Raw genomic sequence first — 12,711 nt, forward strand, 5'->3', positions numbered from 1 at the left:
CTTGATGGCACTTCGCCAGAGGTAGGACTTCCCAACCTGGCTCTTTGGTTCCTATGGATTTAGGGTTGTTGGGAGGCAGGTCCTTAGCCAGCCGAAGGGCAAAGCACCAGGGAAGTTCCAGGAAAGCCAGGAAAGGGGGCTCAGGGTGAAGCTTGGCCGAATCTGGCACGCTACTCTTGATATGCTCACAGAAGTGTCTGGACACACGCTGCAGCCACAGCGTCCATGGCACAAAGGCTGCCCTCCAGAGCAGCAGCTCCGATGCCAGGGGCTTAGGAAGGGAGGCAGAGGCCCCCTCCAGGAGCCGACAAGCAGAGAGCCTTCGTGTCAGGCACTTCTTAGCCATGGAGGCTCCTCTTCCCTCCTCTGTCCCTCCCCACCCCAAGGTCATTCAGCCCATTATGGGCATAGACAAGAGGGAGCTTCCCTGGAGAAGTTGTGCCGCCTACCTACCTCGGGCCTGGAGCCCCGCTCCGCAGTTCTCATGGGCACCAGGACTGTCTTGCCTCACTGACCAAGGCACCAGCTGGCACCGGCGCCATTTGTGAGTCTTCCACCTGAAAGAAGCACAGAGTCTGGCTAAGAAGGACATGCAGACATACGGCTACCCAGAAGCCCCGAGGCTGCTCTTCCTTCACTTCCCAAGCAGTAGGAACCGATGGGCTCCTGTTGGTTTGTTGGTTTGTTTGTTTTTCTTCTTCCTGGTTATAATTTAGGGCTTGGAGAAAGCATTACGGACAGGACCAGGAGAGGTTGCTAAGGCTTCTGCTACTCAGCAAAGGGCCTCCCCTTGACAAACTACTGTGGGCAGCCCTTCCGTATGGCTCAGACAAGGAGCTGCTTAGGTTCCTTGGAGGTCTCAGATCCCAGAAGCCCCGGAATGGCTGCTACCAGTAGGCAGTCCCAGAATGACTAACTGGAAGGGATTCCGGGCCCGAAGGAGGAGAAAATGCTGATGAAAACCCGCTTCCCCCGCTCTGCTCTTGAATGTCTCAGCTCTGGCTCTGAGCCTCTCGTGCAGCCCCTCAGCCTTGGCACAGCCCACCGGGCAACGCCGGCATCGACATCTGTTTCCAAGCTCTTAGTGCTCTTCACGGAAGGATCCTCGACTGAATGAGCAGACCCAGAACCTCAATAGCCTCAAGTAGCCTTCCTCTGGGAGCAGAGAGGAGAGCAGAGCAGGCGGGACACCTCCCCGGACCCATCCCGAGAGGGGGAACGTTCTGTTGGCCAGAACCCGGCGTCTAGGACAAGCCAGCGCCTCCCGGGCTGGAGGGAAAGGCTCCAGCGGGACACGAGTTTGCCTCTTCAGACCTTCCTAAAGCCTTTCAGAGTCTGATCGAATTTTCTATCCTTGGTAAGGTAAGCCCCCCCTCACTCCTGGTGACCGGCTGGCACTGCTCTGACCTCCCGGGGCTGTGCTGACCCTACGTGCCTTCTCTCGCCTCTGGCTTTGTCCCGTCCGTCCCGTCTGCTTCCCTCCTAATTCTGCCTCTCAGAACGATTCTTTCCTTTCAGAGTTTCCCTCGGGGGTTCCCTTCTTGAAGCTCTCTTGGATTCCCCCCGCTAAAAGGGAGCTCGCCTTCCCCTCGTGTTCAGAGCCTGTTGTCTGCCCGACTCCTTCAGCCCTTGGCACCGCAGCCTTCCCTGCACCCGTGGGGGTAAGGGAAAGCCCAGGGCAATAGAAAGAGCTCCATGAGGGCAGAGGCTGTCCGGGGCTTAGGGAGGGCTCTGCCTTTCACAAATAGTCCCTGGATGGAACTCGACAGCCTTCCAAGGCCCAACACATGTGGGAGGCCAAGGCCTCGGGCTGCCTGCTAATGCCCTCGTTGGGCTGGGCGCTGGGAGCCCCAAGCAGGGAAGAGGGAGCCGGGGGGGCCAAGGGGGCGCGTCCTGCCGGGAACACCCAGCCTCACCTGAAACTGTGGCACGCCTGGGGAGCCGCGCATTCCCGCTCCTCGTACAGGGCCTCCTGGCAGTCTCGGCCTCCATTTGCAGGCAGCTGAATGATGACCCGATTCCGAGATTGCTTCTTCGCCGCAGCGTCCCCTGAAAAGAGCCCAAGGAGGCCGCGGGGTTAGCCTGCGGGTGTCGGCACCGAGGCGAGAGCCTGACAGTCGTGCCCGCATGAATGTCAGCAGCCTCCAGGGGAGAAGCGCCAGGATTTCTGGCTGGGAAAAAATGCCCGAATGAGGGACAAGCCAGCCTGGGAGCAAGAAAGCGTCAGAGCTGGCAACCCACTTATCCTTTGGGAGTCTCTGCCTCAGTTTCTCCTGGTGCGGAGTCGAGCAGTTATTGGATCGTGGGGCTGCTTGGGCAGTTAGGGAACAGGAGGAAGAAGAACTGATTCTGGGTGTGATTCTGTGTGATCAGGTCTTTCTAAATTATTTGTAAGAGACGGAGTGAAAACCTCAGACACGCAGACGGTGCAAAAGCTTGAGAGTGTAGCAAAAGCCTGGGACAGGGAGCCGGGCCAATGGAAGGGACAGAGAGTGAATCCAGAGTCCTGGGTTCAGGTCCCGGTGCAGCCACTCATCAGCGATGTGACCTTGGGCAAGTCACTTTCCTATCTAGGTCTTGCTTTCCTCCTCCTCATGTAAATTTAAGGAAGCTGAAGATCAGATTTAGATCCAGAAAGTATTTTACAAGAACTCATTGATTCTCGTTCCCATTTTACAGGTGGCCCACAGAGAGCAAGTAAAGTACTCAAGGACCCCAGGTTGGACTAGCTGGTTTCTAGTCTTTTTGATTCCAATGTTCTCTGTCTGTCTGTCTGTCTGTCTGTCTCTCCTTGTCTCTTTGCCTGCCTGTTTGTCTGCCTCTCTGTCTCTCTCTGTCTCCCTCCCACCCCCATCTCTCTCTCCTCTGTCTCTGTCTCTGTCTCTCTCCATATGTGTATATATATTGATCTGGGTTTATGATTTCATCAACAAACGGAACACGGAGTATGGAGAACTCCTCCCATCACTGCAGTCCGCCTCTAAGTGATGTTTCATAGGCTCCGAGGCCTCCTCAGGGGTAGCTGACTTGTCCCTGACCAGAGAGCCCGGACGTGCGTGAAGTGGCCCTTGAACCCAGCTCTTCCTGAGTCCAAGCCTGGCCGTCCCTCCATTACTCTGTGACGCGTCTCGGGCTCTCTGTGAACTGTGACAAGACAAGGCCTGACTCCATGATCCCACGGGAGCTCCGCCTCACCTGGGGAGCTTTTAGATGGAGAAGGAGCCCAGCGAAGTCCTCCCGAGTAGAGCCTGGGGGGCTGCTCTCCCCAGGCAGGATCCCGGCCCCTGGGCGGCCGCCGGACTTACTGAACGGAGCTGCCCCCCCCAAGCAGAGCCGTCGTCCCGCCTGCCACACGGGGCACGGAGCCCTCAACTCCCGCGTAGGGACGTACGACGCGTCTTCAAAGCGGGTTTAAATGTGAACTTTTATGTCCTGCCAACGCCTGGCATTAGAAATATGTGACGAGCAAATTATTCCATCATTTGCTATTCATGGCGAACGGGCTAAGCATCTGCGTGCAAGTCACGCTGCAGCGAGGAGGGCGGCGAGGAGCGAAGCTGGGCTCCGCCGGCAGAAGCTCTTGAGGGCAGGAGGGTCGGGGCGCCGCGTGGACCTTAGAATCCGTCGCTTTTTAATGGGAGGCATCTGCGTGGCAGCCCGAGAAAGCCGCGGAGTCGGGAAGACCCGAGGCTACACCCAGTTTCAGCCTTTTCTGGATGGGGACCACCCAGGCAAGTCCCGTCATCTCTCTGCCTCAGTTTCTTCAGCCGTTAAATACTAGCCATTCCCTCGCAGGGCTTTGTGAAGAGGGAACGGGACGATCCTGGAGAAGCACTTGGCACAGTGCGTGGCACATCGGAGGTGTCACAGAAATCCTCATTTTTCCCTCCTTCCCAGGAGGAAAACCGTGGCCGCGCTGGAGGAGTGTGGAGGGGGCGCTGGGGCTTCCGAGGCCAGGAGGACCCGAGCTCCGGAAGGTCTCGTCCCCTGGCAGTAGTGTGGGCGAGGGCCCAGGGGAGAGCTCCGGCTATCTAGATATCCTCTACAAGAGGCTAGCCCGGCCTGGCCAGCAGGGAGAGGCTTCTCCAGAGTCTGGGATTTCTCGGTCCCGGTAACTCACGGATGTTCCATGAACATGGCGGGGCTGCGTCTGCACGGCATCAGCAATCACAGGCCCTCTCAGGACCGACATGACAAAACAGCAGTTTGGTTCTCAGAATCCTCCATAGCCCCCCACTTCTCTCCTATTTCTGGGCCCCTCAAGGGCAGGGCTTGGCCTTCCTGTCCCTCCACTTCACAGTTCTGTGAGCACCAAGAACCCCAATCATTGTTCTTGGCTCACAGAAGGCCTTTTCCCCGCTCGTCCTCCATCCAGAGTCCCAGAGTTGCCCTTGCAGGCTCTCTAGAGGGCTTTGCCCGCCTCATTCCTGACGCTGACTTCCCCGTTCCCTCGATGCCTGTAGAGGAAGAGGAGGAGGACTTTCCTACTCATTTAGGATCTCCTAGAACTGGAGCAAGGAGAAACCTGACGGAAAACTGGCCACAACATTTCCGTTTACCAGCCTGGGTCCCAAGAGGAGCAGTGACTTACCTAAGGTCTGTTGGCCAGCCAGGGACACGGGCAGAATTGGAACCCGATTTCTCTGACCCCAGACCGAGTGCCATTCCCTCTGTGCCACCCTTGTCTGAGCGCTTCCCTCTGTCTCCTCCGTGATCTTCTCTATTCGTTTTTTGGCTCTTTCTCCCTCCCCAAGCATGATCCTCGGCGTGAGGAACATCACGTGCCCCTCCTCGTCTCGTCTCTAGCCACACGGAGCGGTCCCGGGGAGTCGGGGCTCGGCTGTTCATGGGTCCGGTCTGAGGAGACGCTTTCTGCTCTTCGAGGTCTTGGGCCGGAGGTGTCAGAGGCACGGCGGGAGCCCAGGTGGTCCCGGCTCGGAGGCAGGCATTATCTCTATAAGTGATGGAGGCTGAATTGGAACCCGGGTCTTCCTGACTTTCTAAGTCCAGTGCTCGAGGGACTCTATTTCAAATGGTTTTCTTTAGAATTATCCCCTCCGTTTGGCGAGATCATTCGGTTTGTTGGCTCCGAACAAGACATTCCTCTGCAAGTCCGGGCAGTTGCTCGTGCCCGTTGCAACCTCTCTTTGTCTCTCTCTGGAGGAAAGAAGCACGGCTGGCCTTCAAGGCAGGTGCCAGAAGAACAGAACCGACACTTGCCCAGAAGCCTCGGAGCCCCGTAGAGCAGATCTGCAGCCCCGGCCCGACTGGCTTGGGACGAGAGACGGGGAGGAAGAATTGCCGGGTATTCGGGATTCTGTCTGGAAAACAGACTAGCCAGATCGATGGCTTGGCCAAACCCCGTCTGCCGGTGCCGAGCTGTATCGGCACTGCTTGTTCCAGGCCCAGGCCCGGAGCCTCGTGGCTGCTCCCCAAAGGGGACGCTCCTTCACCCCCTTTTCTGTGGGGCTCCGAGCCACGGAATGGCTTCTTTCTCGGGGGCCGGGAAGGAAGCGGGGCTGCTCCTCCACTGCGGACGACTCTCTGCACCTTCAGAAGGACCTGCGAAATCGAGTCAGAAGGCAGCAGCCCAGCCCACGGCCCTTCTCCGCTGCTCTTCTCTCTCCTGGGATGCCCGGCTTCTGGGAGCGTCTGTAACTGGGGGTTCCCAGGAATATCCATGATCCACACTCTGTACACAGTCACGAGGAAACCGTGTGTAGGCCAGCGCCAGGCCTTGCTCCCAAGAATACGGGAGTCCCGACCCACGGCGCCGGGTCCCTCCCACCCCCTTCCTAGTTGGCAGACGCCGGCCTTGAACGGCCAGAGGAATGTGCCTGTTGGCTCCTGGCCGAGCCGCTGTCCCTTCTCTGGGTCCTCAGCTCACGGCAACCAGAGGGGCGGCGATGGAGAGGCAGGTAGGTGGGCCTTAAATGGGGTCTCGTGGGACTGCGGAGGAGCCGAGTGCCAGGGAGGAGCAGGGACCTGCCCGGGGGTAGCCGGGGCCGCCAGGGAGGATCCAGGCTCTGCTGTCTCTTCCTGCTTTCCCCTGGACCAAGCTCCCAGATGGTGCTGAACAAGTTCGGAGGTGACTGGATAAAACCAAGGACTGAGATGCCCAAAGAAGCCATTTAAAAGGAGATGGGGGCAGCCGGGGGTCTCTGGATAGACAGCCACGCCTCAAGTTGGGAGGTCCCAACTGCAAATATGGCCTCGGATACTTCCTAGCTGTATGATCCTGGACAAGTCACTTAACCCCAGATGCCTAGCCTTTACTATTCTTCTGCTTCGGAGCCAACCTTGATTTTAAGACAGAAGGCAATAAAATGAAAATAAAATAGATATGAGCTGCCAATCCCCGGGAAATTTCCAATAGACGAGGAAGGGTCATTGGAAGATTCGTCGTCTTTAAGAGTATTGAGCCTGGAGTCAGGAAGGCCCGAGTTCAAGTCCAGCCTCAGACATCCGTTGCACCGTCCTGGGCAAGTCACGGAACCCCTTTCTGCACCAGTTTTCTCAACTGGAAATGAGAATAATAATAGCAACCGCCTTCCAGGGTTGTTCCGAGGACCAAATGAGAATCTTTGTTAAAACAAAACAAAAGGAAGGATTTAGTTCAGTCCCTGGCATAGAGGAGGTCCCTGTCAAAAGGGGGTGCTGAAAGCCACACTGAGTTGAACTGAATTGTGCCCCAAATCTCCAAAGCCAGGTCTTAAAGGCTGCCTCTTGGACCATCCAGCAATTCCTCCTCTATTCTAAAAGGCCCCGCGGCGGTGGACAGGGCCCTGACAAGACTGCCCGAAGGGAGGCCAGTTGAGTTGGTGAGTCAGCAAGCAGAGTAGCTCCAGTTTTGATTTTTCTTTGAAACAAGCCTGTCAGGGAGGCTGGACTCTGGCTCCTCAGGCTCTCCTCCTCCTCCTCCTCCATCGGTGATTCTGAGATAGGCCGGAAGTCCGGCTTGTGATCTTTCCCAGGAGACACCCCCGTGTTCTCGTGACTGCCAGGGGCAGAACCCCAGGACAGGATCCAGCCCTCTGCCTGTGAGCCAGCGTTTACCTGCAGGGAATGAGGGCGTCCTGCCCGCACAGCAACCAGCACGGGGCAGCTGCTTAAAGCGATGGATGTCCGGCCGGCTGGTTTGACAGATTCCTGGCCTGGTGTTGGGCACGTTGATTTTGGGGGGGCTCTGCAGAGCCCCCCCCGCTCCAGGCGACTCCCAAGGAGGAGGTGGCAGACGGGTGAGAGGCGGGGGGTTTGCCGTGTTGTTTCATGTGAGGGCGGCAGGAGGCTATCTATGATGGATGGTAGGAAGGGTGGGCTGCAGGACTGCCAGGAGGAGGAAGAGCACGTGCTGGACACAAGCAGGCCAGGCCAGAGCGCTGGCCACTGACCCAAGCAAGGCGCTGCTCATGGAGCCCTGACAGGCTTGTTTCAAAGAAAAATCAAAACCGGAGCTACTCTGCTTGCTGACTCACCAACTCAGCTGGCCTCCCTTCGGGCAGTCTTGTCAGGGCCACATCAACCGCCTCGGGGCCTTTTAGAATAGAGGAGGAATTGCTGGACGGTCCAAGAGGCCAGCCGCGAGAACCCCCAACTCGTCTCCGTTCTCAGAGATTTTCTGGAGAGTTCTCGGCGCTTTCCTTCGGTTCTGGGCTTTGGTGCTCCGTGTAATTTTCTTTGCTTCCTCTCCTTCCCTCAATTAAACTGAAATTAAGATCAAATGACTTCCTATTAGTGGCCTTTATTAAGCACCGAGGAGCCAATGGCATTGCAGGCGTCTGTACCTCACGTAACAAGCTCATCCTCCGTAATCATAAGTGACGGTGAATAAGCACCAATTACCAGGGGCATAAACACGGCGCTCATTACCAACCACGCTGGAAGGAAGGAATATCTAGAAGGTTTAAAGAAAGAGAGAGAAAGGCCAAGAGGGGGCATTTGGAAGAGGCCGAGCATTCGTCCTCCCGTCCTGCCACTCCGTCCTCATGGCTTCTTCTGGCGTCTCCCTGTAGCCTGGAGGTGGCCCGGCCTGAGAGCGCTGCTGGCCGCCCAAAGTTCTGAGAGTCCTCAGCAAGCTGTGGAGGACCCGAGTGTGTGCCCAGCTGTGGGCTGTGGCTGCCTTCTGAGGACCAGCCTCGCTCCAGGCAGAGGCTCATCATCGGCTGTCGTCCCGATGTAGTAAAGCTGCTTTTCGGTCCTGGCGATTCATGGGACCCTTCTGTGGTGGGGCGGCTGCATGATGCACCAGGGAGGACAAGGCACTCACTGAGGAAGTCCTGGGACTGTTGATAGCTCAATGGACCCTTTCAATGGTTTTAAGAGCACAATTGTGGGCCTGGAAAAGCTCTATGAGGGACTCGGGGAGGATGGGCTAGATTTGCTATCCCAAAGTTCCATCGGTTCTTAAAAAAAGTTCCGTTTATGAGAAATTCTCAAGGAAGACCCAAATGGGTCAAATAATCAATATCCAGCTCATTGCAGATTTCCTAATAACTCCTAAAGCCTCTGAATGCATTTGCAGCTAACTTCAAGGCTTATTCCAGGGGTTCCCAGACTTTTTTGGCCTACCGCCCCCTTTCCAGAAAAAATATGACTTAGCGCCCCCTGTCACATACGATCACTGCCCCCTTACAGTTATTCACCGTCTCCAAATGCCCCTGTGGCCATCACCGCCTCCCTGGATCGCTGCAGCACCCACCAGGGGGCGCTGGCGCCCACTTTGGGAATCACTGGCTTATTCTAATGCTATGATTCTTAGGTGTACTTTGGCAGGTCCAGAGAGGATTGGTTCCTGGGGAATGAGAGGGGAGCATCACTCTTTACAGTAAACAGATCCTTTGGGGGAGGGGGCTCAACAAGGGCTGAAAGCCATACCCCCTCCCAAACCTCCAAAGTATGCCAAGTAGGCAGGACCTCAGAAAAACATCCAGGACATCTTTTTGATTTTATGAGAGAAGAAACTGAAACCTCTGAGCTCAGAGAAGGGCTCATTCAGCTCTTACTAGAACTGAGGCTGGGCCAAAGTGGCATTGAACAGAACCCAGGTCTCATAGGTTCAGAGAAAATTCAAGAGGAAGGAAGCCTGGAGAAGCAGCTTTGCCCAGGGTCACAAGGCACTCAGTAGTCAGGAAAGAATTTGAACCAACTTACACAGAATCCAAAGGTGGCATCTGTGGTCCAGGTTTATCTACTTTGCCATTTGTGATCTCAAAACGGACATCCTCCTTTGGAAAGATCAGTTTTATACTGCTGTGCCCCAAAGCTTTGGGTCTTCTGCCATCGGAATTTCCAGAGACACTAAGTGGGCTGCCTCTGTGGAGTTTTCAGTCTGGGACTTGAGACAAACAAGCTGACCCCAGGCACTGAAATAGTAGATTAGTACAATAGGATGGTATAAGCTTAGGCTAGTACTGCCTCCACCCCAGGAATGGAGCTAGGCTTCAACATATAGGGAAAAGTCAGGAAAGAAGCAAAAGAGGAAAAGCCTGGTCCTGGGGGATTATTTCAGAAACAGAGATGATCAAAATGCAAGCTTAGAAGAAGACAGCAACGTGAAAAGGAAGATGTGGGAATCCTCCTAAAAGTTAGAATCAGACTCCTGGAAGCTAACATAAGTCCATACGACATCAGGAAACAATAAAACAAATTCAAAAGAATGAAAAAATAGAAGAAAATCTGAAACATATCACTTCAAGACAATTCACCTGGAAAGTCGATCCAGAAAACAGATCCTAAGAATCATTGGACTGTCTGAAAGCAATGATTCAAACAAGAACCTGGATAGTCCATTGTAAGAAACTGCCTTAATCTTGAAAAACATGGGAAAGCAGAAACCAAAAGAAACCAGTGATCGCCTCTTGACAAAGATCCCAAATTTTAAAATCCCAGGTTCTAACCAAATTCAAGAACTCCCAGAGAGCCAGAAAAAATAATACTGATATGATGGAGCCACAGTCGGAATTATACGGTACCTATCGGCTTCTACATTAAATTGTTAGAACGTTTGGGTATTCCACAAGGCAAAGGCTCTTGCCCTACAATCAAGAATCACTTATGCAGCAAATCTGAGCATAACGCTCCAGGGGAACAAATGTACATTTAATGAAATATAGGACTTCCAGGAATTCCTGACGAAATAACCAGAGCTGAAAAGAAATTCTGATGATCAAGTTCGACACTCAAAGGAAGCATAAAAAAGTAAATTGAAAAAGACGCAAGAGAATCAGTGGGCTTAAACTAATCACACCCCTGCATGGGAATGTGGGGAATGGGAATTAGGATACTTAATTCACCTATAATATGAGATACTTAAGATTCTTGAAGTAATCAAGGGAAAATGGGGTTAAGCTGAATACTTACTACTGTAAGAAGATAAATAAGATGCTTAAGCTATCTGTGATACTTGAAGTATTTAAGGTATTTAAAGTATTTAGGGTACTTGAGAACTTTATCACTATTAGGGCAGTGAATAGAGTGGACATAGACAGAGAGAAGGGAGTAAGTTGAATACAATGGGATGATGTATAAAAAAATCAAGGGCTAAGAAAAGAACACATTGGGAGAAGAGAAAAAGAGAGAAATTGGGGGAAATTATCCGACTCAGGAGGCATATACGAATCCCTACAGTGGAGGGGAAGATGGGTGGTGCTTTGGGGCAATACTTGAACTTTACTCTTTTCAGAATTGGGACAAAGTGAGAATAATGTCCACACTCAGTTAGCTCTAGAAACTTATCTTACCAAATAAGGAAGTAAGAGGGGGAAGAGGAATAAGGAAAAAAAAAAAGAGAGAGAGACGGAGGAGCAGCCGGAGAGGTAGATGGCGAGGGGGAGAAGGTGCAAGGGGGAAGGGGTTGGTCTGAGTGCCAACATGGCAGAGACATCAAAGAAGATAAAGACATAAGAAAGGACACTGGACAGGCTGCTATAGTGAAATCGGGGCGATTGTCTTTAGGTGTCCTCATAAGGACACCAGTAAAAACAGCAAAATTGCCGCTCTCTTCTCCAGTTGCTCCTGGCACCATATCTTTCTTAAAGGTTGGTTTGAGTTTGATGAATAATGTTTGTTATTTTGCTTTAATATATTGTCTCATTTTATCTTCACAACAGCCGATGCGGCAGATATTATTATATCCATTTTATACATGAGGAAACTGAGGTTGAGGGGAGATTGAGTGACTTGACAAAGGTCACACAGCTAGTTAGTAAGGCTGATTTGAACCTGTTTTTCTGACTCAAAATCCAGCCCTCGATCTGATACGCTGCTCTGAATAATCCTTCCTCCTCCTGCCTGAGACCCCAGTATTGATGTTAGGGGCAAATATGTAAGACTCCATTTGCTATTTTGAGTCATAATTATGCCTGCAACATCCCCATTTTGTTTCACACCAATAAAATAAACAACTCATGATTATCCAGATGATGATATTGTCTGGGTTGTTATTTTAGAAGTCCAGATTTCTATCCTCCCTGGAGGTTATGCTTTTGCATTCTTATCCCAGTATTGTATTGTATCCCTCTGGGATCGGGTGGTGGGAAGGGGTTAGTCCATGAATCCAAACCAATGGCCTCAGCCAGAGGAAGCTTGAGCCCCTTCTCCATCAGACCATTCCCCCCAATACCTTCTTTGCACGAGGACGGGCATGGCGTCCAGTCACTATATGGTGTCACGATGCAGTCCTTCCTACAAGGAAGCAGACATGGCCGCATTGTTTCAGGTCGAAGGTGCTCGGGGCATCTGGAGACAGAAAGAGAAAGGTCACAGACTTTAGATCAGCCTCCTAATAAGGACATTAGTGACCACAGCAGCTGACAATAATTATTTAGGGATATGTAGGAGCATCTTGACTTTCTTTCTAGAACTTTTGGGTTTGTCAGTGGCTCTCTGTCTGTAGCTTCCTTTGATCTTTTAAGAACATTGACTTTTAGCCCTTAAACCTACTGAGATGGAGACATCTCCTCCTTCCCCTGAGGATCATGTAATGAAATGAGAATTTCTGAAAAGGCCCCAGTCTCAGTTTCCAATATGGGATCATGGGCTCTCCAGCTGTAGGAACACTGTAGATAAAGCCCGCCTGTTTTAGATGAGGAATATGAAGTTCAGAAATGGGGAGAACTATCTTGTCTGAGGTCACCTGGGCAATATGTAGCAGGTGCAAGATTCAAACGAGGTCCCCTGACCCCCAATCCTTTCCACCTCCCCTTGGCAGCTTCCTTCTGCGCCATATTGCCTCCATGGTGATGGGATTATTGTTTTTGGTTGTACGTAGCCACTGGATGTACGTATCGCTTCATTTCTTCCCCACCACGATGACGTGGTGATCATATTCATGAGCATCGAGACTCTCTGAGGGTCTGATTTTGGAGATAACAACACGGTTTCCACTTGACATATACACACGTAACCCGGGTCCAAGCACAAGAGGTGAATGGCGGCCTCATGTAGTGTAATGAGCATGTGTTAGGCAATCTAGAGTTCTTGGCTGGGATCTTGCCTGGCTCCGAGGAGCCAGCGGAGCAGATGGGGAAGCTGCTTCATTACTAACAGCTATCTCATCCCTGCCTTCGAGCTACCTGAAAGAAGGTTACTTGTATTTTCTTATATGCCAGAGGATGAGATGGAAACTTTCAGAATGAATGTGACCATTTTATGGGTCTTGAGATTTTTTTGAACTCCCGTCTTAAGTCAAGGACTTGAATTTATTCTAATTGC

At 52.5% G+C, this 12,711-nt stretch overlaps 1 protein-coding gene across 1 annotated transcript in view; it reads right to left on the reverse strand.

Moving 5' to 3' along the window:
* Positions 1-12,711, reverse strand: part of THSD7A (thrombospondin type 1 domain containing 7A) — a 209,545-nt gene that overhangs the window by 55,728 nt on the left and 141,106 nt on the right. The window contains exons 9-11 of the mRNA XM_044678341.1: positions 11,621-11,736; positions 1,917-2,049; positions 454-557 (exon numbers count right to left, since the gene is read on the reverse strand). Coding sequence (XP_044534276.1) covers positions 454-557; positions 1,917-2,049; positions 11,621-11,736 — 353 coding nt within the window. The remainder of the gene's footprint in view (positions 1-453; positions 558-1,916; positions 2,050-11,620; positions 11,737-12,711) is intronic.

This window comes from Gracilinanus agilis, chromosome 5 (genome assembly GCF_016433145.1).
Source record: "Gracilinanus agilis isolate LMUSP501 chromosome 5, AgileGrace, whole genome shotgun sequence".
Taxonomy (NCBI): Eukaryota; Metazoa; Chordata; class Mammalia; order Didelphimorphia; family Didelphidae; genus Gracilinanus; species Gracilinanus agilis.